General features: G+C 36.1%; 2 protein-coding genes across 12 annotated transcripts; one reads left to right on the top strand and one right to left on the bottom strand.

The window, feature by feature from the left end:
- The first annotated feature begins 369 nt into the window (after window positions 1-369).
- Window positions 370-5,016, top strand: LOC147393137 (glucan endo-1,3-beta-glucosidase 6-like). Of its 2 annotated transcripts, XM_086455912.1 has the most exons (3): window positions 370-1,132; window positions 3,879-4,762; window positions 4,881-5,016. In XM_086455912.1, the coding sequence occupies exons 1-3, from the start codon at window positions 801-803 to the stop codon at window positions 4,946-4,948; spliced, it is 1,284 nt and encodes a 427-aa protein (XP_086312038.1). In that variant the 5' UTR covers window positions 370-800; the 3' UTR covers window positions 4,949-5,016. The 2 variants fall into 2 exon arrangements, with proteins under 2 accessions (XP_086312038.1, XP_086312037.1); XM_086455911.1 differs by having other exon boundaries at window positions 372-1,132; window positions 3,879-4,983.
- Window positions 2,744-25,652, bottom strand: LOC147393136 (endonuclease V family protein). 10 transcript variants are annotated; one of them, XR_015182106.1, is made up of 10 exons: window positions 25,518-25,652; window positions 25,163-25,439; window positions 18,496-18,558; window positions 18,217-18,256; window positions 17,686-17,750; window positions 17,314-17,430; window positions 14,976-15,104; window positions 7,132-7,204; window positions 6,979-7,034; window positions 2,744-6,939 (listed from the first exon to the last, which is right to left on the bottom strand). XR_015182106.1 is itself a non-coding variant. In XM_086455914.1 (9 exons), exons 1-8 carry the CDS (start codon window positions 25,574-25,576, stop codon window positions 7,139-7,141), a joined length of 816 nt encoding a protein of 271 aa, XP_086312040.1. In that variant the 5' UTR covers window positions 25,577-25,652; the 3' UTR covers window positions 2,744-7,034; window positions 7,132-7,138. The 10 variants fall into 10 exon arrangements, 9 of the variants coding, with proteins under 9 accessions (XP_086312040.1, XP_086312042.1, XP_086312043.1 ...); XM_086455914.1 differs by having other exon boundaries at window positions 2,744-7,034; XM_086455916.1 differs by lacking the exon at window positions 6,979-7,034 and having other exon boundaries at window positions 2,744-4,820.
- Window positions 25,653-25,972: the final 320 nt, after the last annotated feature.

Genomic DNA, 25,972 nt, shown 5'->3' with positions numbered 1-25,972 from the left:
TAACAAATTTTTAAACTTTATATTTTAAGTTGATCCGCCCTTAAAGAGTTAAGGGCGTGTCAATATAATTTGCCCATTTTATAATTTGCCAACTGTTGGTTACCTCCTCCTTTATCTGGGACTGAGGGCAATGTTTTTGAGAGATTCTTCAGCTCTCTCGCTAATCCATAACAGTATCGTTAGCTTCTCATTCCTTACGAACCCCTTTTTATCTAATATCTTTATGCTTACTTTTCATTTTCTTTCTTCTAGATATTTATTATAGAATATCTACTTTTTGCTGTAGTTTTCTGTTATTAAAGGTCTCATCACTTTATTTGGTTCTCTACAAATCTTCACAACTTGATTCGGTTCTCAAACAATCCATCTTTGGGTTTATTTATTTTAGGCCTTATTTGAGATGGAGAACAGAATCAGGTGCTTCTTAATATTAATATATATATATATATATTTCAATATTATCTGAGCATTACTTTTCTTAGTTGTTCTTTTTTTCTTTTTGTGAACCATTTATGTTTTTTAATTTGCTTTATTTATATGCGGATCTTCTACCACCTTTGAAATGGGTATGGACGAATTTATGTTTTAAACCAGTTGTCATGAGAGAACCCAAGAGGCTTTTAATTGTTTCAACTTTCAAACCCACTTCAGTTTTAATGTTAGAAGTAAATCCATAAGTAGTCTTCTTTAAATCTAGCTCTGGCTTGAAACCCGTTTCATGAAAACTAATCTCTTACTTGAATTTCAGACCCACTTTGATTAAAATTGTGTTGGAGCAGGAGAAATTGATTTAAGGGGTAATGGGGTGGCTTTCTATGGTTTTTGGATTGGTTGTCTTGTTATCTTTGATGATTTCAGTGAGTAGCATTGGTGCTAATTGGGGCACACAGTCAACCCACCCTTTGCCGCCCGATACTATTGTTAGATTGCTAAGAGATAATGGATTTCAGAAAGTGAAGCTCTTTGATGCAGATTCAGACACTCTCAATGCTCTTGGTAATTCTGGGGTTGAGGTAATGGTGGGTATCCCTAATGACATGCTTGCAACTTTGGCCAGCAGTGTGAAGGCAGCTGAGAAATGGGTGGCCAAGAATGTCTCTGCACATATCTCCACTAACTCTCTAAAAATCAGGTGAAACTTGTCTTTGATTTCCTTCATGTCTTGCTTTCCAATTTGAGTCATATAGAAACCAATTTGCTGGTCATTCGAGTTTCTTGTAGACAAAGTTCGGGTTCAGTGATCCAAAAATTATGGGGGGTAAAGGAATCATGTTCCCCCATTCAATTTCATCTAAAGCCACGACTTTGTTGATTCAAGAGTCTTCAAATCTACTCTCTCCCTCTACCGCAATTCATGTCCTTTTTGGTCTCGCTGGGCCGTTTGTTATTGGTCTTTCATCTCAATTGGCTTTCTCTTAGTTTATTACAATTGAGACTTGTTATACACTTTCATAAATATAATTATTTCAAATTTTATTTTTTCTTATTCTTTTAATTCATCCATCTCAATACTATCATCTAGGGGTGCAACTTGGTTCAGGTTAGAGGAAAATCAGAACCGAACCGACCGAGATCGGTTCCACTATATAAGAACCAGAACCAGAACCGAACCGACTTGTTCTAGAATTGAACCAACCCAAATCGATCTTAATTCGGTTCCATGAGATTTACAGTTTGATCGTAAATCACAACTATGGAGAGGGAGAGAGAGAGGGGGGGGGGGGAGGAACCTGTCGCAGGTCGTAACCGGAGATCACAGTCGCAGGTTGCAACATCAGGTCACAGCCGCAGAGAGAGAAGGGAGCGAGAGAGACACGAGCCGGTGGCAGCCGCTGGCGACGGATAGAAGAGACGAGAGAGAGAGAGAGCGCAGGGACGAGAGAGAGAGATGAGAGACGAATGATAAAAAAATTAAAAAACAAACAAATATATATAATATTTTATTTTAAATTAATTAATTCGATTTTCGGTTTGGTTTGATTTTTTATATTACCTGAACCGAGAATCAAACCGAATTTAGTCTAAATCGAACCAAACCAATCCAAATCTCACTGTTTGTTTCGGTTCTCAAATTAAGTTGCACCCCAACTATCATCTTTGCTATGCTCAATTCTTGATCATATATTACTCATTGATTGCCCAAATTCATCACAAAGCATGGTCATAGTATCATCTTTTGTTTTGATTTGATCGGGATCCATCTGCCACATAGCACTCTAGAATCACAATTCCAATTTAACCATCCAACTCTAATTTTATTTTATTGGCAACATCCTTCTTAATCTATTCATCCTCGATGATAATAGAACCTAAATAATGACACCGTCGATTTTAAGTAGAGCTTTCTCTCTATTGTACATACCCTATGTCTGTCCTACTTATTATAAGCTACTTTGATTCCTGAACAGATTTCCCGACTTATACTTTATTTTTAGTTTAGTTAAAAGAAAATCTTTTACAAATAGTTAGATTTTAGAAGAGCTCCATGATATATAGTCATTTGAGAATTTGTTCTCAATTTAATTTTCACAGCATCAGTTTGAAAAAAATTTCTCGGGCTGGTTTAAGGTGTTAAATTTGTTCTTCTCCTCTTTTTTTTTTTTTTTTCTCTTCCTCTATCGGAAGGGGTGAGCGAAAAAATAGGTGTTCGCTATTATGTAATATGTGTCATCCCTTCCCTATCCCTATTTATCTAAACACACACACATTTTGTCGTGTCACGTGCGTGCGCTTTAGCAAAAAATTGTTTTTTTTTTTTTTTTTTGTAGAATAATAAAGATACATCCTCCTTTCTTATTATGTTTATACCTTGTATTTTTGGGTTGACTTTTTTACTCAATCTCGTAGCTATCTACCTAAAGCACCGTAAATGTGCTATTTCGGGAGTCTTACACCGTTACACCTAAAGAGAGTTAGTTTCGGATTGGAAAACCTCCATTTTTATACTTAAGGACTGCAATTACTCGCATACACAATGAAACTCTCCTCTCATATCAATGGAAGTAGGCATAGCCGAACCATGTAAAATCTTGCATTTCATGTTTTTCGTTTAATCTATACATCCACTAGATCTAGAGATCCGCACTTGCATCCTTAATGATTGGCTTTTTTTTCTTTTTTTCTTTTTTTTTATGATTTTTTTCCAATTAGCTTTTCAAGTTTTGAGTTTAAGATGGATGAATTTCTTTACATTATTCCCAGTTATAATTTTATGATTTCCTCTAGTATAGGACTGCTCAAAATCAACTTGGACTCAACCTGATTGGTAGGCAAGCCTGGGTAAAGTTATGTAGAAAATGAATTGAAGCTGGCTTAGAATATCTCAAACCGACGTAAATTCCGGTTGAGATCATGTTAATGGTTCGGGTGACCCAACTCAGCCCTGATTCTATATACTAATATATAAATTTTTATATTAGTTATAGATTTTTTATTCCATCTTATTATTGTGACTTGAGGAAAATTGGATATTATTAATTTGGGCTCTGGTTTAGTATGATTTTTCCAAATATTCTCTTAATGATAGATTTGAAGGTTGTATGCGATTTTATTTATTAGCGAATTTGTTTTTTTATGTTGTATTTCTTATTTAAAATATAAAATTTATTTGCTAATCAACATGAAATTAGAGTTACTCAATGAGCCCAACTGTCTAAAATTACCTAACCCGTGCTAACCTAAACTCAACCAGATTTTAGAAGATCAAGCTTGGGTTTGTAATCTTAGGCCCGTTGGTCGGGTTTAGTTGAGCCTGGGTTTACCCTCCAACCCGCCGATGTTGCAGCCCTACTCTAGTATTGCTATTCAAGAACTTCCAATGTAATTTGAATCGTTTTTCATGCCCTCTGACCTCACCAACCTTCCATTCGTTTTCCTAGGTATGTTGCAGTTGGTAACGAACCTTTCTTACAGACATATAATGGAAGCTTCCTGAAAACGACATTTCCCGCTCTACAGAATATCCAGTCAGCTATCATAAAAGCTGGCCTGGGCAACCAAATAAAGGTCACAATCCCGCTCAACGCAGATGTGTACGAGAGTTCAACAGGCCTCCCATCTGGAGGTGACTTCCGGACTGACATCCATGATCTCGTGCTCACCATTGTCAAGTACTTAAATGAAAACGGAGCACCCTTCACCGTCAACATCTACCCATTCATAAGCCTCTACACTGACTCCAACTTTCCTGTTGAATATGCATTCTTTGATGGCATCTCAACTCCTGTGAATGATGGTGAAACCAGCTACACCAACACGTTCGATGCGAACCATGACACCCTTGTATGGGCCCTACAAAAGAACGGATATGGAAACTTACCAATCATCATTGGAGAAATTGGGTGGCCTACAGATGGAGACCAGAATGCAAATCTCAACTATGCCCAGCGGTTCAACCAAGGATTCATGGCCCACATCTTGACTGGGAAAGGGACTCCGATGAGACCAGGTCCTATTGATGCATACTTGTTTAGTTTGATCGATGAGGATGCCAAGAGCATTGACCCGGGGAATTTTGAACGACATTGGGGTATATTTTACTTCGATGGAGAGCCCAAATATCAGTTTAACCTTGGGACAAGGAACACTGGATCCTTAGTTCCTGCAAAGAATGTGCACTATCTGAGCCAAAAATGGTGTGTGCTGTCTCCATCAGCAGGACTCGACGACCCAGAAGTGGCATCAAGTGTGAGTTATGCATGTGGGCATGCTGACTGCACAAGCCTCGGGTATGGCACATCATGTGGGAGTTTGGACGCACGAGGTAACATTTCCTATGCGTTTAACAGTTACTATCAGATTAATAATCAGATGGAGATAGCCTGCAAATTCCCAAACATTTCCATGGTCACGAAGACAGACCCATCAACTGAAAATTGCAGGTTTGGGATCATGGTCCAGCCCTATGCAGCCAGTGGTGAGCTTAGAGGATGGTGTCTTCAAAAGCTGATTGGTTTGGTGGTGCTTCTGTTGATAGGTATATGAATTTCGAGCTTTTAGCCTATGGGTTCATTTTTCTAATTGAAGGAGCGCACAGAAAGCAATGAGCACGAATGTTGTAAACATGGCTATTGAAACATGTGGTCTTAAAAGGTGAAAATTCATCTCTCCTAGGTATTTAGCAAGTATAAACAGGTTGCATAAATTCTTGATAGGGAACAATTAGGCGATGATTGAAATGATGGCATCTGTACCATATATATATATATATTGTAACATTTTCATTTGGCATAATGATTTTCTAAAAGAAACTGTTGAAACAATATTGAGGTTGCCAATATAAATCCTATTTTTTCATTCAATTCTATGTTGAGCCATACCTTCAGTCAAGGAATATTTGTTTAATAAATAAAATTATTATGACATCATGTAGTCCACCTTTTTATTGTCGACATCAATAATTTTAATGTTGAGTTCAACATTTTTTATTTTTGAGATAAACTTTTTTTATTGTCGAGTTCAACATGTCAATCTCGACAATAAAAATGTTGAACTCAACATTGAAATTGTAGATCTTGACAATAAAAAGTGTGGAATTCTACACTACAAATGTGATTCAAATTTTTTTTTTTCATTTTTTTGATCTCAACACTGGATAGATCTTCTTGAAATACCCAAAATGTATATATCATAGTTGCCAAATGGGCATTTGAATCAAACGTTACCACGAAATCTTCAAAAAAATTATTGACGGTTTTGACCACTACTTTGATGACTATGATCTTCAGTCCTAGTATATTTCCTATCTTAAAAACACATTGATGGAAATGTGTATGAGGTGGGATGAGAACGGTAATAGAGTGCTCTCCACACCATCGAAAGGTTTTCTATTATGGGCTCTCTATATTAATGAACCCCACATTAATCACATGCAACCTGATCCACTATGTGCATGAGATTGATCATGCCCAAGCGAGTCTCACCAGCATTAACAATGTCTAAGGGCCCCATTCCCTGGACATTGCATTATGAGATACATTCATGAAGATGGAAATCATGAATCACACAACCAATCTATATCTATATAATAAAACATTGTTGAGTTGCCACAGTTTTGTGTTTTTTGAGTTGGGGATAAATATCCCCTTAGCTACAGTTTTATAGTTGGACAAATGTCCCATCGACCTACACCACACTTTTTTTTTCTTTCCTCTTCACTCCCTCTAACTTTATTATATCTCCTCTTTAACCGCTTTTAACCTGCTCTATTGCTTTTCATCTTTTATCCCTTTAACCTCAAAATTCTTTAATAATACCCTTGTATCTTTATTTTTTCACTTTTATCCCCTTAACCCTCCTATCAAGCTATAATTTTGTGAGACTCATTTTATTTCATTTTTTGACCCTTTAACATATTTTATTATTTTTCATCTTTTACCCTTTTAACCTTAAAAATTTTCAATAATACCCCTCGAACTTTATTTTTTACACTATTCTAAAACTTTTTATTTGATTTTTTTTTCTTTCTAATTTTTATTAATTTTGGGTTTTTATTAGCAAAACTGCAAGAAAAATGGAAACTACTACCATAAAGATTGAAACCATGAGCCAGCCAATATCACATCTGAGAAAGAAATCTTGTATGTGCATATGCATATGTGACGTGCATGTGTAGGTCTTTTTATTTATTTTTTATGCAAACCAAGGTATCTTAGAGCACCCAACTAATCCTTGGGCACATGAAGTCCCCTCCCCCCCACACGCACCGGGTAATTTCTAGGATTAGAAGCCATGTCTGATTTTCTACTGTATTTGAACAATGGAAATTCTTGGATTTTTACTTTTTTGCCCTCTAGATGTCATTCTCCAAGTTTTATCGATGAACCAAACAAAAGGAAGGAAATTATACAGTAAAGTTCAGATGGCTAGTACCTGGCACTTGGCACACAGCCAAGCCCATTAAACTTGGCTGGGGCTATCATCAAATCAGCTATTTTTTAGCAGAGGTCAGATGGTGTTGCTGGAAGACTAAAGTCACTGATTGTGTGTTTAAGTTTCCACTAGCAAGAAAGTGGCAAACACTGCAATTTTTTACCTGAAGACTAGCATCTCAGGTTTTTGGATTCTTACCCGTCTATATCTAGAATTTAAGAGAGATGAAAAATAAATAAAGGGATTTAGAGGTGAACATACCAGCTTATTATATTTGCATTATCTTATTGATCCCCGGATGCTTCTGCAGGAAATCTCTTGACCTCATATCAGCCTGCAATCACATACAGAACATATAGGATTTAAACAATTTCAAATGCGTGTCTAGATGAATGATTACAACTAGATTTTGACCCATTGATATAGGAAAACCTAGAATTTATTTATTCTAGGTCTATTCTACTTTAGGAAGAGTGGGGGAAAAGCTAATAATGTGGTGAAGAAGAAAGAAAAATTATCGAAAGGGTTTAAGTCCAAAAGGTATTATTGGCCAATGTGAAGGTTTTCAACATGGCTAATTGGATATGTGAAACACAAAATTTTACAATGAGAGTACAATGAAAACATTCAAAGAACCGAACAGTAATAATTTTCCACAGAGAAACTAAATTGGCTTGTGGGGAAGAGTTTAGGGTATTTGGTTGGGGTTGGATAGGAGCTGGGGATTGGTTTAAAATAGAAAATAAAGAAAATGACACGAAGAGGAAGAATAGATGAAAAGAAGAAGACAAAGATAAAAGAAAATATGGAAGAATTGCCTTAGAATCACACCAAAAGCTCTTGGCATCACACGAAGATGGCTTCACACCCATAGTCACCAAAGTGGCCAACTTTTTCAAAAAATCGTGTTTAAATTGCGATTTTAAAGACTAGTGATTAAATCCTGTTTAAATTGCCACTTTTTGAAAAAGTCGCAATTTAAACACACAAAAATATGATTTTTTTTTTTTTTTTTTTTTTTGCTGAGCAAGCTATTTTAAAAGGAGTTTTTTAAAGACTAGTTATTCTTAAGTTTAAAATACGATTTGATGATATAAATGATAACACCACTTAGTAGAAAAAAAAATATTGTCTTAACACTATTTTGATTTTTTTCCCGATTTTCTCTCTATTTTTTTCCGATTTTTTTATTTTTTTTTTACTTTTTCCCTTGCTAACTTATTCCTAAACCTTGACTTGGTGACATTATGTTCACACCATATCCAATCATTGTAGAAGTTCGAGAAGAGATATCTAAAATTTTTATTCTATAAACTGAGACCACAATACACATATATATATATATATCCTCACAAAAAATCAGCCCAGTCTAAAACTTATAACCCCATGAAAAAGGTTTACAAATTAACGGTAAAACATTGACGGTCCACAATTCTAAACAACTTTCGATGGGATTAGAAGTGTAAGATTGGGCTGATTTTTTGTGAGCATGATCTCCTCACCTGTAAATCTTTTTCATGGGGTTAGAAGTTTCAAATTGGGCTGATTTTTTGTGAGGATGATCTCTGCTTCTAACCCATATAGGACAAAGGTGTTGTCTCCCTAACATTGTCTATCGAATGGGGACCCATATATACAACGTTTGTCCTATATGGGTTAAAAATTTTGGATTGGGCTGATTTTTTGTGAGGATGATCACTATGGAGAGGAGATCATCCTTACAAAAAATCATCCTAATCCGTAACTTTTAAGCCATATAGGACAAATTATGTCTCCCAACATTGTCTCTCTAACGTTGTCAGCCGAACGAGACCATATCTATATATATATATATATATATATATATATATATATATATATATATATATATATATATACATTTTAGACTCAAACCCTAATCTTAACATGACTTGAACTTTGGGCTTTTTGACCCTAATATATAAATCTCATCACAAATTTCACCCTATCAATATTTTGGCGTTAACTTTCTCAAAACCTATCAGATTTGCAAAATATAGGACTCATTGAACAGGTAACTAAATGAAATGAAAATCAATCTAATACGATAAGTTTTCAACCATTAAAATAAGACCTAAAGAAAAGTGACATGATTAGTACTTACTGAAATTGAACTCTTAAAATAACCATAAAAACAACTCAAAACTAAAATATAAGAAATGTAACTAAATTAAAACTAAACTCAATAAAAATAAAAGTGATAAAAAAATAAATCTAGACCCAAACAAGTAGATACTAGAATAATTACAAATTTCCATTAGAGCCTGTGATTGTAGCTTTATTTGCATCACGCATTACCCACGATTTAGTATTGTAAAACATGACTTTTAAATATCCTCGAATAAAGTTCCTTCGAAACTATAACCCAGTGATGGAACTTCGAGGAGCTAAAGAATTTTAAATAGATGGTCTTAGTCAAAGTTGTGATTCTTAGGAGTTCACATTGGATCGAGCGAAACCAAGAACCAAACCAAACCAAAACATTTCGGATTGGTTTGGTTCGGCTTTTTAGCTCATTGGTTCCATTCTGGTATACAATTTTGAAAAACCGACTGATTTGGTTCGATTCTCGATTCAGGGAATCCTAGAACCGAACCAAATTCATCAACAAAAAAGAGCTTTCACTATTTGCTTTATGTATTCTAACAAATTTAGTCACCAATCAGAGTGGTCCAAATAACATAGCCCTAACCATCTGTAAACACCCCATTTTTGCACTCGCCTGATTAATCAACTCGTCAACCCGATTGCGACGGTTCCCAATGATAGATGATTATTCTAATGCTCTATTTTGTTACTAGATATGTTTCAGAAATTCGGATGAGGTATCTCAAACCAACAAAATTGTAGAAACTACACTACGCTAGGAAAATATAACCCCAAAAACATATAAATCATCATTTTGCAGACAAAAATAAGTTTTACGATAAAAATCACTAAAAAATGATCAAATTATCAAAATACCCCTAACATCAAGCATCCCTAGAGCCCACATTACGCTTACGAATCCATAAACTATGTTTCCTTGATTTCTTGATTCTTGAAATCTCTTTCTTGATTTTTAATTCTTGAAATCCCTTTCTTAATTCTTGATAGCTACAAACCTCAACCCTTAATCCTTTCTCCATTCTCTTAACTTTTATTCATTACCCTATAATCCTTAACCTTTAATCATTTCCTTATCTTATAAACTTTAACCTTTAACCCTTTTCATCTAACACGTTATAATTGCAAATATATATATATATATATGGGGTCGGGTTCCTGCAACACACATTGCGACACACATATAGACAACGTGTTTGTCTTATATGGGCAAAAATATTTGGAATGGGCTGATTTTTTGTGAGGATGATCTCTGTGATGAGGGGATCATCCTGGCAAAAAATCATCCCATTCCAAAACTTGTAACCCCATCAAAATTGATTTACAAAAATTGGACGGTCTATAATTTTTCAATAAAAATTGGACGGTCTATAATTTTTCAATAAAAATTGGACGGTCTAGAAGTTTCATAATGAGCTGATTTTTTGGCAAGGATGATCTCCTCACCACAGAGATCATCCTCACAAAAAATCAGCCCATTCCAAACATTTTTGCCCATATAAGACAAAACACGTTGTCTATATGTGTGTTGAAATGGTTGTCGTTTGAACCTGACCCATATATATATATATATATATATTTTTGGTTTAGCCTATCCTAGCCCAAATCCTTAACCCAATCTCCAACCAAATTCCCCTAAACCCTTTATTTTCCCTTTCTTCCCTCACCATCCTACATCATGGAGTTTAAAAGAAGCCTCAATAAGCGTGCATTAGCGTCCATTAGAAATATGAGATTTTTATAAAAGTTGTTTTAACAAAATTCAAGTACACCATTAAATACGTATCGAAAACTTATCCAAAATAGAGTATGAGATTGTGTCATCAAAAGAAAATAATTACATAAATTACCATTACATCCCTGGTATCATATAAATATCAAAGTTAGGAGAGAATTAGATTTCTCTTTCTTCTCCATCTTTTTTCTCCAATGTATAACACTTCAACCCTAGACCCTCAAGGGACGATTCGAACACCTTAGAGCGAAAACCAAGAGCTTGTGAAGAAAAGAAAAAGCTTCGCCTCGTCGAGGTCTTTAATCTAAGTCAAAGAGTTTGTATTGGAGCCAAATGCAAAGTTAAGGTTTCGAGCAAAGAACTTTGTTAGGAGTTGTTCTTGACAAAATCACGTCATTAGAAAATGCAAATCAAGTAGGAAAACTTCCCTTCTACCTTTTGGTGACTATTTTCTAGAAGAACAATGGATTATCAAAAGTCTATGTTGAAATTATTTTATTTAGGATATTGTTCATATGAAATCCATGCATGATTTGGTGTTTGAATTCAATAGATTTGTCTCTAATTAAGTTAAAAAATGTTGTTTTCACTATGTTTGATAGAAAACATGTTGTGGTGAAGTTTTAAAGTGAAAATCGTGTCAAGTTATTTTGGGAGTCCTTATTGGAAAATTGAGTTTGAAGGTGAATGTAATACCCTTGTTCGCATGATAGCACCTTGTTCCCTATATAACGCCTTCATTCGCTATAAAAGCCCCCTCTTATTTGCAATTAAAGCCCCCTCCCATTCGCTATATGGCACATGTTCGTTCGTTATATGCCATGTGTCTGTTCACTATATTTCATGTGTTAGACATAGTGTCATGTGTCTGTTCGCTATGTGCCATGTGTATGTTCGTTGTATTTCATGTGTCAAGCACAACATCTTGTGTCAGATTCGCTACATTTCATATGTCAGCCCCAGTGCCATGTGTCAGATTTGTTATATGTCATGTGTCAACACCCGTGCCATTTGTTAGATTCTCTAAATGCTATGTGTCAACACTAGAGCCAAGAGTCAACACCCATGCAGTGTGTCAGATTCGTTGTGCCATGTGTCAACACCAGAGCCATGTGTCAACTCTCGTGCCATGTGTTAGATTCATTGTATGCCATGTGTCAACACAAGTCCCATGTGTCAGATTCGTTGAATGACATGCATCAACATGATAGAACTGATAAAATCTTTACATGATAGAATGGTGATTATTATAATTGTTTTACTACTATTCATTTAGTCTTTATTCGAATGTTATATGTTGTGATAAAAATCTACATTATTTAAATTTTAGTATGCTTTAACGTTGCATATCGTGACTAGATGTTAGAACGGTTGATTTCCTATTGAGTAACTCCCGTTACTCACCCTACCATTCACCATTTCAGATTACTCGGCTGGTGAAAAACCAATTTATGAGGAGGAATATTATGAGGTCATTGTGGAGGAGTATACTGATGAGTAGCAACCTCCTTCAATCTAAGACGTATTAGAGTTTTAGGATATTTTTGTCTTCTATTTTAAGAGACTAATGTCAGGGCACTTCATGCTGCTATATTCAGTGCTACTTACTTATTCTGTCGTTTATTTAAGTCAAGTGAGTTTATGTTTGTGAGATTTGATGTTGGAGAACGGTTATTATTGATGGTTAGCTTCCGTACTCTGTTAATTAGATGGTTGTTTTATTTTTACGTTATTTTTTATTGGTTGAACATAATTGGTTATCTTATTATTATATGTTATAATGGGTTGGGATTGAATATCATGCCTTGAGATCTAGTAGAGAAATCCTAGGGATTCATGTTAGATCGACGGGGAGTGACATAAATCCTAAATTTAAACCCCAAACAAGATCTGAAATTTATTTCAGACCACATGCCTGCAACCAAACCAGTGTTTATACCCATAAACCAATCTAAAATTTGTCCCTCACCCTTCCTAAGTAGAATAGTCTTAGAAAAAAATTTCTGAAATGGTTCGGGTTAAAATTTTTTAGGTTTAAAATAAAGAAAATTGAGTCGTATTGGTGTATAGTGTAGCACGGTATAAAGATGGGTTATGCATGTAGGTTTATTCAAGTAAACTGGTTTAAGGTGAAAAGGGGATGTGCAGAAAATTTCTGTAGAGTTAGAGGAGGCAGGTTTGGGGAATATACGTTTGAATTTAAAGTGGCTACAGATGTTGCAGCAGGGACATATAATGGGTTTAAGGGTGGTTTGGCCAGGGTTTAAAGGACTCCACTGAGCTTTGGCCAGATCTGTTTTCAGATCAAGTTTGGCGCAGAAAACACTTAAACAAATATTATATATATGTACTAGAGTTTGCCCATGATAAGGCACGAGCATCCTCTTTGGGGTTAAAGAGGTAAAAGAGGAAAGCTAATAAAGTAAGAAGTGCATTATTGAAAAGGGGGGTAAAAGAGGAAAGATAGTAAAATTGGAGGGATATTATTGAAAAAGGAGGGAGGAGAGGAAAGACAATAAAGTTGAAGGAGGTGAAGAGGAAAGGCAATAAAGTGGGGTAATGTGGACCCCACTCCACTGTAGCATAAGTGGGTCGTTTTTACACCACAAAACTATAGTTGGAATGGGACCCACCATCGTGTTTTATATATGTAGAGATTGAAGGATAGTTTTTTACCTCGAAATCACACCAAGGACGAAAAAAAAAGGCTTCACACCAAAAGATCAATGGAATCACACCATCATTCCCATCACAGGAGAAAACTCAGAAAAAATTTCTAAAACTTTTTTTGTTCAATATCAATCATCCTCAAAAACATGATATAAATTTTTTGATGGGTAAGCTAGACAAGAACCCACGACTTTAAAGTTGTTTTGCAATGTGTCAAACCAACTAAGGTATGGGTCTAAAACAGTTAATTAACAAAGTACCAAACCTACCTTTCTATTAAGTCCCCATGTCCCCCCCCCATAAATAGCAAGGCTTAAATATCCCATGGGCTGGCCAACCAGCCCATTACTACATTGTATGGCCTTCTGGCCCATATTTAAGTAGACCACGCTCTAAATGAAACATAAAAATAGCCCATGGATAAGGCCCACTAACCAAAATAACAGAAATAAAATATAAATAAATAACAATGGCCCAAAGCCAAGGCCCGTAAGTGTTCCGTAACTCCGATGTCCTCATCATTTGTGCATAGGACATGATGGAGAAGAAGACTGTGCTTTACTTAAATTGTTTTCAATCTATAGATAAATATCGTAACATACTAATATATAAATAACTATCATAAAAATGCAATTTTCTACTGCTCTATAGCATGTTTGGTTGCCTTTGGTCAGCTTGAGTTAAGCCAAATCCAACATTTAAATGAAAATTGTCCACGTCCTCAATCTTTCCCCATCCATTATTTCACTTGAATGGCTGGGATTGGGTGTATGGAAGGGAAGAAAACATAGGGAGTATATTATCTCGAGGGACTCCTTTATATTTGACAAGTAAAAAGAAATAGCAAGGTGAAGATAGAAGATAGATTTACTCTGACAAGTGGAGCATTTGCACCCTCTCTTTGCCGGCCACGAGTCCATGTAACATTGTTTTGATAATTTGGATATAGGCAAAAAAATGTGTTTTGATTTATTTTTCAACTAAAAGCACAAAAATATGGTGTTCTTCTACTCATGCAAGTAACTCTAGCATCCTCTTGGCAGACTGGTGATTTGAATGGATGTTTCTTGTCCATTGTTACATTGAGGCAGATGGTTGACTATCTTACTTAACAACTTAAAGCATCACAAATAGGCAAGCCAGATTACTTGAAACCAAGGTTTGAAATCTCATCTCGAGGCAATGTTTCAATCAGGAGAAAAGCGAGACGGTCTCAACCAAAACATTCCAAGACAATCCAAAGCATCCCCAAACATTCAACGTTTCAGGGTCAATGTTCCATTTCAGTCTCAGCTGAAACCAAAACGTCTTGGATGAAATATTCCAAAACGGTATGAAACTTTAACCATGCTTGAGATTATATAAAATCTATATTATTCGAAGAAAGACAAGATTAGATATCAGAGAAACTTGAGTAGGTTTTATCTTCTTTCAGTTCTTTTTTTCCGGCTCTTTTGGGCTTCAGTAAAAGGCCAAGTTATCTTTTAATTAGTCTCTACTGATTCCAGTGAGCTCAGTAAGGTTTTTGAGTACCAAAAGAACCATCAGACACTCACAAGGAAACAAAGAACCTTACCTGCCGGATGGGCTCTGGAACACGGTACTTGCAGGTCATTTTAACAACTTTGCTGGCTGTATCAAGTGATATACGGTTGCCAATAGATATAAATATGGGCTTCAAAGAACCCTGAGTCGATCGCATTGCCTACAAAAAATTAAGAATAATGGTAGGAACAAAGTCACATATAAACCAGATAAAAAATTTCCCTCACTCCTCGAGTTGTGCACACAAATATAGTTATAGACTTATAGTGTACATATGTTGGATTCCTTCTCTAGTAAAATATAAAAAGATGTCTGTCTTTTTCTAATCTCTAGAGGTACATGAAAAAGCTATATAAGTAGGAATTTCCACGTCCGGCACATAAATCATTGGAACACAATTATTAGAACAGGATACTAATCAATTTTTCCATTTTCTTAACTTATTTCTACTGATATGGACTTGCACAAATATATACATTTATGTTGTATGTAGTTAAAAAGAATCACTTCCAGTCCCATAGTTGGCGACTTCTTTTATAAGTTAAGTGAATGAGAGGTATGGAAGCATTAGAATCAATCGCGCCATTGCTGAAAAGGAGGCACTTTAGGTGAGGGAATGAAGTCATCATTTACCAAAACACCCTTACATGGCCCAGGTGTCAAACAAGGAGGCATTGGTACCTCTTTTTTGGCATTTCACTACTGGCACAATCATTTCTCATACTTGAATATTGTCTTTACAAAAAACAATGCTCAAATGTCAACCATCATCTTCTGAATGCCATGGATAACCTGTGAATGTCAGGATTTCAATTCTAAACAAGGACGATTTGGTAGCAGCAGTTCAAGATGCAACTCCCACTGCTGAACTCTAATGTGCAGTCGGGTCCAACTCCTCGAAATTGCCACTCTAAGAAGGCCTCCAACTGTTTTGGGCGGAAACTTTTGAGCTCAAAGGGTCAGAATTGCAACTCCATCCATGTAATATATAAAACCTATTTTGTCCAACTCTGAGTGAGAGTTTATCAAAAGAAAATATTGAAACTCGATTGTTTCTTTTCACTCTTACTGCAACAGAAACAAAAGCCAGATCTCTCTCAACATTCTACAAATCCTAGCTCTGGCAGCCACAACTCTAACAAATGGTAGGTTTTTCTCTCTCTCTCTCTCTCTCCATATCTATATGGGTGGGGTTCCATTGACTCAAGCAAGGTATGACTACCAAGCCTGACCCTATATATATATATGACCCCGAAGCATGGTATCTCTTTCTTTCTCCACCTTCCTCTTTTGAGAACCCCAAACCAGGGTTGATTCCCCTTCCCTCTCTCTTTTGAAAATCCAATTTGCTTGATCAACCTAGGATTGGGTTATGAAAGTCCCATTTGCTTAGACATGCTTATAGCTCTATGTAAGAAATTTCAACCAATTTATCTATATTCTGAAGGAATGGGAGTAGTAGTTGTAGTAATGCAACAGAGTAGAATGTATACAAGTATGATGAAAGCTTCTTGAATGTAATCCAGGGACTCCCTGGTTCCATCTAAGAACACAAAGGATGCCAATCACTCTTGTGACCAGCCGATTCAATCGCTCCAAGATGTTTGGGAGATCGATGTCGAATCCCAAGTTTTTATAACTACCATGATGCTCTTGAAAGCTACCCAAAGCCGCAGAAATTTGGTTTTTGCTAAATGAACTCTGGTGTAATACAAGAAATCATAGCACAGATTTGGACTACTATTTTTGGTCGTTGGTTTTAGAGGCCCATTGTAAGGAATTGAACTCAATGCCCAAAGGGTTTCTTTTAGAAATATCGGGTTCTTCCTGCATGCCCATTCCAAAGCACGAACCTTTTTAAGCCTTATATTCACCATGTTGAGGGTAGTAAGGTGTCTCTGAACAAAATCTCAACAGGAATAAAAATAAGGCTCTTTTAAATGAATTTGTATATCTCAACACGATATTGCCATCCTCCGAGAAAGTGAAAAGAGTCAATTGAAGCCTAAATTCAAAAAGTGCTGGCAATAGAAAATATATGTTGGGAGACAGAAATCAAGAGTGGATTGGCTCAAAGGAGACAATAGCACAAAGTACTTTCATCGAGCTACCAATAGGAACTGAGAATGGAATTCACTATTTGATGGCCAAGAACATAGAAGATCACTGATGGAAAAAAAAAAAAAAGGACCTAATTGAATGATCCTAACAGTCCGATTATTGACTTCTTTTGTGCAGTTGAGAAGAATACAGTGAATGGTCGATAAAACTTCTGGTAGTTCTTAGTAAGGAACTCAATGTAGTATAATGATGTACTTGAAGATTCCAAAACTAATTTAAAAATAAGCCAAATTATATAAATCTCTTACCACTCCCCAGGTGCGCCCAGAGTATCCAGTTAAAGTAATCAGATCTTTAGCACAATTTTCTTTTGCTTCTAGAAGTTGTCTCACTCTAGATTGGGTAAGACCATCCACATGATGCAACTGGTATAAGATGAAGTTAGAACTTCGGAGCGATTAAATCAAAAGAGACGCTATGGTGTATAATCAGCAAAGTTTGCCGCAGTTGCCCAATTGAACAATATACACAAGTATTGAATGAGTGAGAAACTTAAATAGTGATCAATCTTATAAAAACTGAATCAAAATATATTCATTACTCCAATTCCAAGAAAAACAAAGTTAATGACTTAACTTTAGCATTCAAGAAGCTAATGGGTTTAAAGTTAACAAACTCACATTCTTTCCTATCCCAATTGTAGGGAGATTAGCCATAACTCCAAGGTGACATGCCAAACCAAAACCTAAAACAGAAACTTCAGGTTTTATCACTAATTTTAATGGAGTAATATAATGCAGAATGCAGGGGTTAATAATGATGAAATCAATTGAAAGCACCAAAGCAATTCAGAATGAAAGCTTTGTGTCCTAGTAAGCCTTGATAGTATGGCAGTCGTTAGATGAGCAGTAAGAAATAGCTATATTCACATTAATTTGGGCTCTACCAAGAACGAAGTATAAACCAAAGGAGAACCAACAAATTCTAGCAAGTCTGCAACTTTTGTTAAAACTCTGGATACTTACCTACCGACTTTCTTGACCAAAGTGGCCCTACAGTTGTGTTTTATTATATAGATATGTGTTGTGGTGTGTCAATATGTGTAGATACATTGATACATGTCCAACATGGCAAAATTCTTAAAAGTGCCATGTCATTGTATGTACATCTAGCTCGATGATAACACATACTATGAAACAAAGAAAACTTGCCTCGAGGATGAAGTAATCCATTGCCATCAACCATAAGTAACTGTTGACATTCATGAAAGATCCATACTTCAGGCAGATTGACGGGTAAAATTATCACACAAAAAAAAAAAGCTGAAGTACATGAAATTGGTAGTCTGGATCATTTTCAACTAATCATATTTGAGAATCAAGGAAAAAATCCACAAAGTTTTGTATTCATGGCCTCACATATCCAATAAATTATCCAACTCTAGTTAAAAGGAAATCTAAAACAGGTATCCCATTAAATACAAAGATCACCTGGGGGTAAAAGGGATGAGAATTGTGCTTCATTTTGTCCAACAACTCTAGAATAACTGGAGCCTAAATCATGAAAGGAATCATATTCATCACTATCTTGTTATGTACTAGTAATATTACCAAAAACAATGGTAGGACTGTCAAATATTTGAAATGCAAATTCACCTAGAGATTAGACCGAATTAACGCCATTTTTCTGAGCAAAGAGGGAATGGATCGAAGGTTTAAGCAATATACTATAAAATTTTGTTCATCATAATCATAATCATCATGGTTTACCGTTTCAGAATGTTTCAACCGAGACATTCCAATTTCAGTCGAGACCAGCCAGAAGGAAAGATTGAATGTTTCGGTCAAGACAGTCTTGGATTTTCTTCTAACCAAAACATTGCCTTCAGACAAGATTTTAAATCTTGGTAATCAGCATCCCAAATATTAGAGTTAGGAACGTGAATTCATGAAGATATAGGAGTAGCTGCAATATGTGATAACTAAGGGGAAACTGATTGAAATGGTTTGGTCGTGTGAAATAAAAACCGATGACAGCACTTTGTATTGGGAAATATGATATGTCATCTTTTATGTTTTTCCTAGTTTTCTATTATTATCTGTTTTCTATTGTTCTCTATGTAAGGGCATTTATGTCCATTCACTCTTGTTTTATTATAAATACATTAACAAGCTCTCTTTAAGAGTCTTGATTGTTCTTCTTCTACAATTCTTCTTAGTATCAGAGCCCTAGAAGATCTTGGAGCTTGCTTCACTGTTACCACCACCCTTTTTCTCTCCCTCCATCAACTCCTTTAATCTGTGAGGCCAAAACCCTAGGAACAGCAGCCTTCGTTGGAGGATAACCCCTTCAGGGGTTCTTTTTTTTATTTTATTTTTTATCCCAATCACATGTTGCGATAAGGATAGGACTTCTCTATTCGATCCCTGTGATCAGGCTGAATGTTGGGATTCTTTCCCTGAGTGATTAGGTCCTTGCGGTAGGCTGGACTTGGTTGATTTTCTGTATGGCTGGGCTGCTTTGCTAGCTTCGATAAGGGCAAATCTGGGCTGCGATAAGACTGGTTGTGCTGCTGGCTGTTTTCTGCTGTGTTGCCGATTGTTTTCTACTAGCTGTCTTCTGCAGGCTGTTTTATTAAGTACTGCAATAGGGCAGTGTGTTCCGAACAGCACTGCTGTGCTTCTAGATGTATGTGGATATGTTACAAACAGCACTGCTGTGTTTGTGATGGTGCTGATGTTTTAGCTCTTTAGGTGATTGCGGTGAACTCCCTTCAGAAAGCTTTGTCTTTTGCCTCAACTACTTCTCTGTCTTTCATCCTTCATCAAATTGTAGTATCCCTACATTTGATTTTTTACTCTATTCTCTTTTATCCACCTGGCTATTTGTGTGAAATATGACATCGAGCCAAGAGAACAAGGAATTCAATACTACTCTTAGGAAAAATTCCTTAGCCCAACGTATAACCAATGTCCTATTGGATGGTCAAAACTTTCAGTCTTGGTCTCAGTCAGTGAGACTTTATTTGGGAAGTAAAGGCAAATCTGGATGGATTTTGGACAACGTTAATAAGTCACCCACCACTGAACCCAAATTTGAACAATGAGAGATCGACAATTTTACTATGCTTGGTTGGTTGTTTAATTCCATTGAGCAGCGTAGCTACACTAAGTTTATGTACCATGAGACGGTCTTATCTTTGTGGTCCGCTCTCACTCAGACATATGTGGATGCTTGGAACGATTCAAGGATTTATGTGTTGTTTCGAGACATTGCCCAGGCTACTCAATAGACTCAGAGTGTAGCGGATTATTTTGGGTTTCTTCAGTCTCGTTAGGAGGAGCTCTCTCATTATGAGTCTATGGCTAAGTTGTCTGCAGAGGCAATCAGGTATGTAATTAAGAGGATTGCTCGACATCAAACATGCTAGTTTCTCATGGGCTTACTCCTGATTTTGAGGCATTACAAGTTACTATATAAAATTTTAAGAGTTTATAAAATTTAGGACTCTAATATGAGCCGTATATATTATCTTGCCATGTATATATGTTGAATATTAGGAATCAATTAGATTACGTGTATAGCATATACTTCCGTGTATAGATGGAATTGAAAGAAGAAAATCAAGGTTGCTGAAGTCAGAGAGCAACGCTTCCAAAAGTTATTTTCAAACGTTCTGGTTTCTTTAGTATTTTGACATTACAGACCCAGATTCTTAACACCTCACATTTTCCTTCTTTATTTGAGACTTTTGCAACTATTGATAATGATGAGCGTTGTCGCCATGGAGTTTCATCTAAGACTCAGGCTCCTGGTATTTTTTCTGCTCTAGCGACAGCTTAAATGGCACTAGTAGTTAATTCTGGATTCTCTAACTCTCGTGCCACAAGATATGGGAGTCGTGGCGGTGGGGGCCGTGGACGTGGTCGAGCGAGTAATCTTATTTGCAATCTTTGTGGGAAGAGTAGTCATGAAAAGACCTAGTGCTTTCAACTTTATCCCCATTTGTTGCAATCTTCTACCACTCTTTACTATGGCATTTTACTCCCCGTGCTGCCACTATGGATTCATCATCTATTCCTCCCACTAACTCTCCTGGCATTATTGATTTGCAGCAGCTTCAGGCACAGATTACACTATTGTATGTGACCAAATCCATGCTCATACTCGATAATCTTCAATTGTGGCCTCAGTTACCACACCTCCAGGTACATCCTCTGCATTTTATATCACTCAGTCAGAACCTACTCCCCTGACATGGGTTATTGACTTTGGTGCCTCTGATCACATGACCAATGAGTATCATTTTACTTGTTCCACTTTTCCTACTACTCCTAAAGAGGTTCACCTTGCTTATGGGTCCTTTATAACTATATAAAGCAAGGGTACCATCTCTTTATCTTCTGGTATTTCTCTTGATTCTGTGCTTCATGTTCCTCACCTATCTCTTAACCTTTTATCTGTGAGTAGTATTACCAAATCTCTAAATTGTTCAGTGACCATTTTTCCTACTCACTGTCTCTTTTAGGACTTAACTTTGAGGAGGATTTTTGACAAGGGGTATGAGTGGGATGGATTGTACCTGTTTGGATCTCCACATATTGTTACTCAAACTTCTGTGATTCCCTCCTCTGAGAGTCACAATTTTTCTTCTCAGTTTTTAGATTTGTGGAATACTCTTCTAGGACATGCTAATTTTCAGCACTTATATTCTTTATTTCCTGATTTAAAACATTCTTGTAGTGGACAAGAGTTTCAGTGCTCTGTGTGTAAGCTTTCTAAACACACACGTACTTCATATTTTCTCGAATGCATCGCTTTAGTACAATGTTTGATTTAATTCATTATGATGTGTGAGGACCTTCCCCTGTAACTGCGTTTAATGGTCATCGATATTATATTACATTTATAGATAATTATTCTCGTTACACTTGGGTCTATTTGATGTATTCTTGTTCTCGTTCTAAATCCTCCTTATTTTTGTTAATTTTCTTAAAATTATTCAGACCCAGTACAACATTACTGTTAAAGCTCTTCAATATAATAACTGAGGGGAATATATTTCTGATGGGATTCGTTTTCATATTCATGAGCATTTTATGCTTCGCTAATTAACTTGTCCCTACACACTTGAGCAGAACGGGGTGGAGGAACATAAGAATTGCCCCCTTATGAATATTGTCCGTTGCCTTGTTCGAGGAATGCATGTTTCTAAGTTATATTGGAATATGACGATACTCACTACAGCTTTTCTCCTTAAGTGGGTTCCTAGTCAAAACTTGGGGGGACAAGTGTCTTTCCATGTTCTTCATCCTGATAACACCCTCTTTCCTATTACACCCAAAGTATTTGGGTGCACTTTTTTTGTTTAGGATAAGACCTATCATCGCACGAAATTAGATGACTAACACGTTCAGTGTGTTTTCTTGGATTACTCCTTTATGTCTAAGGGGTATCGGTGTTATGATCCCGTTTCTCATCGTGTCATACATTCTCTTGATGTCACATTTTTTGAAAATTTTCCATACTTTCGTGCCACATCTTCTTTGCAGGACTTTTTTTCTTTGCAGGATCCTTCTCCTATAGCAACCTTCTTCAGTATTCTCTCTATCTTCGCTAAAACTTAAAGTTTACTCTTGTCACCATCACCCCTCTCCAATCTTGCCAACCTCCTCTTTGGACTCAGGTATATTCTCTTTTACTACTACTCCTATCTTTTCTATATCTAACTCTTACTTACCTATTCACTTCGTAAAAATAAACGGGGGTGTGTTACTAATCATCCTATTGCCCAGTTTGTTTCGTATCAAGGACTCCTTCTTACTAAGTCTACCTTGCTGCCACTGATTCTATTCAAATTCCCCGGTCTGTTTCAAAGGCTTTACAAGATCCTCAATTGATTATAGCCATAACTACTGAGATGGATGCTTTGCAGAAAAATCATACTTGGGCGCTTGCTCATCTTCCCTCTGGAGAGCGAACTATTAGTTATAAATGGGTTTTCACTGTTAAATATCTCGTGGATAGTACCGTTAATCAATACAAGGCCCGCCTAGTTGCTAAGGGATCTACACAGACTCCAGAAAAGGATTTTGGTGTGACCTTTGCCCCTGTAGCTAAACTTTCTACCATTCTCCTCCTTATCTCTTTAACTGTATGTCATTAATGGCCTCTTCACCAACTCGATATGAAGAATGCCTTTTTGAATGGTGATTTAATTGAGGTTATCTATATGGACCCCATTCCTAGGTATCGTCTTTAAGGGGAGTCTTCTGCGAAAGTATATCGCCTTCATAAATCTTTGTGTGGCCTGAAGTAGTATTCATGAGTTTAGTTTTAGCATTTTTTTGAGATCATTTTATCTATTGAGTTTTTCAGATGCCACTCAAATCATACATGCTTTGTTCATCGAGGTTTGGATGATCGTTACGCTATTATTCTGGTTTATATGGATGATATTATCTTTGACAAGAGATGATGCCCAGTTGATTGACAAGGTAAAGATGATATTGGGTCGTGCTTTTGAGGTTTAGTCCTCGGGTCCTCTTAAGTACTTCTTGGAGATAGAAGTAACATGCTCTCATCGTGATATTTCGTTATCTCAGTGCGAATACACATTGGATCCCCTTCAGGATACTGGCATGCTTGATTGTCGTCCTGCTTCCTCTCATATGGATCATAATCATCGGTTTCATGTCAAATCTGACGATATTTTGTTTGATTCATCTTCTAATCAGAGACTCATAGGCCGTTTGATTTATCTGACTAATATTATACCAGATTTGACTTTTACGATTAATGTGATCAGTCAATTCATACATGCTCCAAGCACTTCTCATCTTGATGTCATTTATCATATTCTTCGCTACTTGAAGTCGCGTCTTAGTCTTGAGCTTCTCTATCCGTCCACTACTCAACCTCATTTGTCCTGCTTCATTCATGTTGATTATGTTGGTTCTATTACGGATAGGAGATCTACATCTAATTTCTGTATTTTTCATAGTGGTAACTTAATCTCGTGGAAAAGTAAAAAAAACAAAGTGTGGTTTCTCATTCTTCTATTGAAGGTTAGTGTTGAGCTATGTCATTGGCACATGCAAGCTTATTTGATTTCAATCCTTGCTAACGGAGCTGGGATTTCTTGTTTCTGATTTCTCCACATTGTTTTGCGACAACAAATTTGCTATCATGCTTGCTTCTGACTCTATCCTTCACAAGAGAACCAAGCATATAGAAGTAGATGTTCACTTTCTTAAGAAGAAAGTTCGATCTAGTGCTCTTCAAATCATCTTCATATCTTTTTCAGATCAGCTTGCCGACATGGTTACGAAATTGGTTGCTCTTTCTATCACCAATTCTCATCTTGTCAAGTAGGGTTTAATTGATATCTTTAAACTAGCTTGAGGGGGAGTATTGGGAAATATGATACGTCATCTTTTATGTTTTTCCTATTTTCTATTATTACATGTTTTCTATTGTTCTTTATGTAAGGGCATTTATGTCCATTCACTCTTGTTTTATTATAAATATATTAACAAGCTATATTTGAGAGTCTTGATTGTTCTTCTTCTACAATTCTTCTCTTTGATGATGAGGATTAACATGAATTCTATTTCACCAGTCAACCCTATCTAGAGCTATATTTTCTATCAATACTAGCGTTTTCAAACGGTTTACACCTATCACAATCCATGCCATTAGACATCATCCATGCCTTATCCCAATTATTGGGTTGGGCAACATGAATAATATTAACCAAGTTCAGATTCGGCAATTCTTCAATGGGTGAACAGATCAATTAATTCAAATAAATCAGGGAAAGCTTTGAAAAAGAGTAGAAAAAATTCCAAGGATTATACAAATGATATTTTTGGGTATCTTTCCAAAAACCCATAATCTTCAACATCCCTAAAAACCCTATCTTATTCTTGAACTTTGAATAAAATGTTGAGGTTGAAGGATAAAAATTATCCTATTCAGTGATTAATCGGCAAAATGCCAATTAAAGTGTCTATCTAACCGGCAGATCCCTCATTTGGTGAATTTTGAAATTAAACCATTTAGCCATTAAACTACAAAATTAAGGAAAAAAATATAAAAAAGCAAAGTAACTTTATTTAAGAAGTAAAGTAATTCACAAGTGTCGGAAGTAGAAACCTCTCTAAAGGCAAGGAAACCAGGGATGTATGGGATTTGAAGATGAACAACACTGAAATCATCATAGACAACATTCAAACTATCAAAGAGATCTACAACAACAAGTGCACCACATGCCATTGAAGGATCATCCTTTGAGAAGCTCAAATCAACCCCTCCAACATATCTTAATTTCTCTTCTCCTCCTCCATCTTCTTGCTCGTAAGTGGTGGTGGTGGGTGGTCTCCATGTGAAGTCGTCTTCTAGAACCAATTTTCTCCTCAGCGACTCTTGAGCCCTGAAACACGAACAAATATTGAACAAGTGTTTGAGAGGAGGAGATCGTTAAGAAAGAATTTAAGACTGATTTACACACCCAATCCAATTGGTATTGCTGTCGTTGTTGTGATGGGATGATAAAGAGGTCTCCTCCATACTTCCCAAAATCGTTACGATTGCGGAGGAGGAACCGTTCCGTCAGAAAATTACAATATACGATCCTATAATAAGGTTGTTTAGTTACAATAAAGGCAAATTTACCGAAACATGCACAAAATATCGATAATTTACCAATTCGGTAAATCATAGCAATTATTTCCAAAAACGGTAATTTACTGTTTTTGAAAATATTTTTTTATCAAATTGATAAAAACAGTAAAATCATTTTTTTATACCAAAAATACCCTTTTTAATTTTCATTGAAATTACTAAAAAAATCCTCCTCTCCTCTTTCACATATTTATCTTCTTATTATTTCTATTTACGTTTTCCATCGAATAAGTTGCAGAGCTCGAAAGAATCGAAGTTCAGGTATGCAACCTCTCTCTCTCT

This window comes from Akebia trifoliata, chromosome 10 (genome assembly GCF_017979445.1).
Source record: "Akebia trifoliata isolate Shusen 1 chromosome 10, ASM1797944v1, whole genome shotgun sequence".
NCBI classification, from domain to species: Eukaryota; Viridiplantae; Streptophyta; class Magnoliopsida; order Ranunculales; family Lardizabalaceae; genus Akebia; species Akebia trifoliata.
Note: the sequence above shows the minus strand (reverse complement) of the source record. Positions and strands in the feature narration are given on the sequence as shown.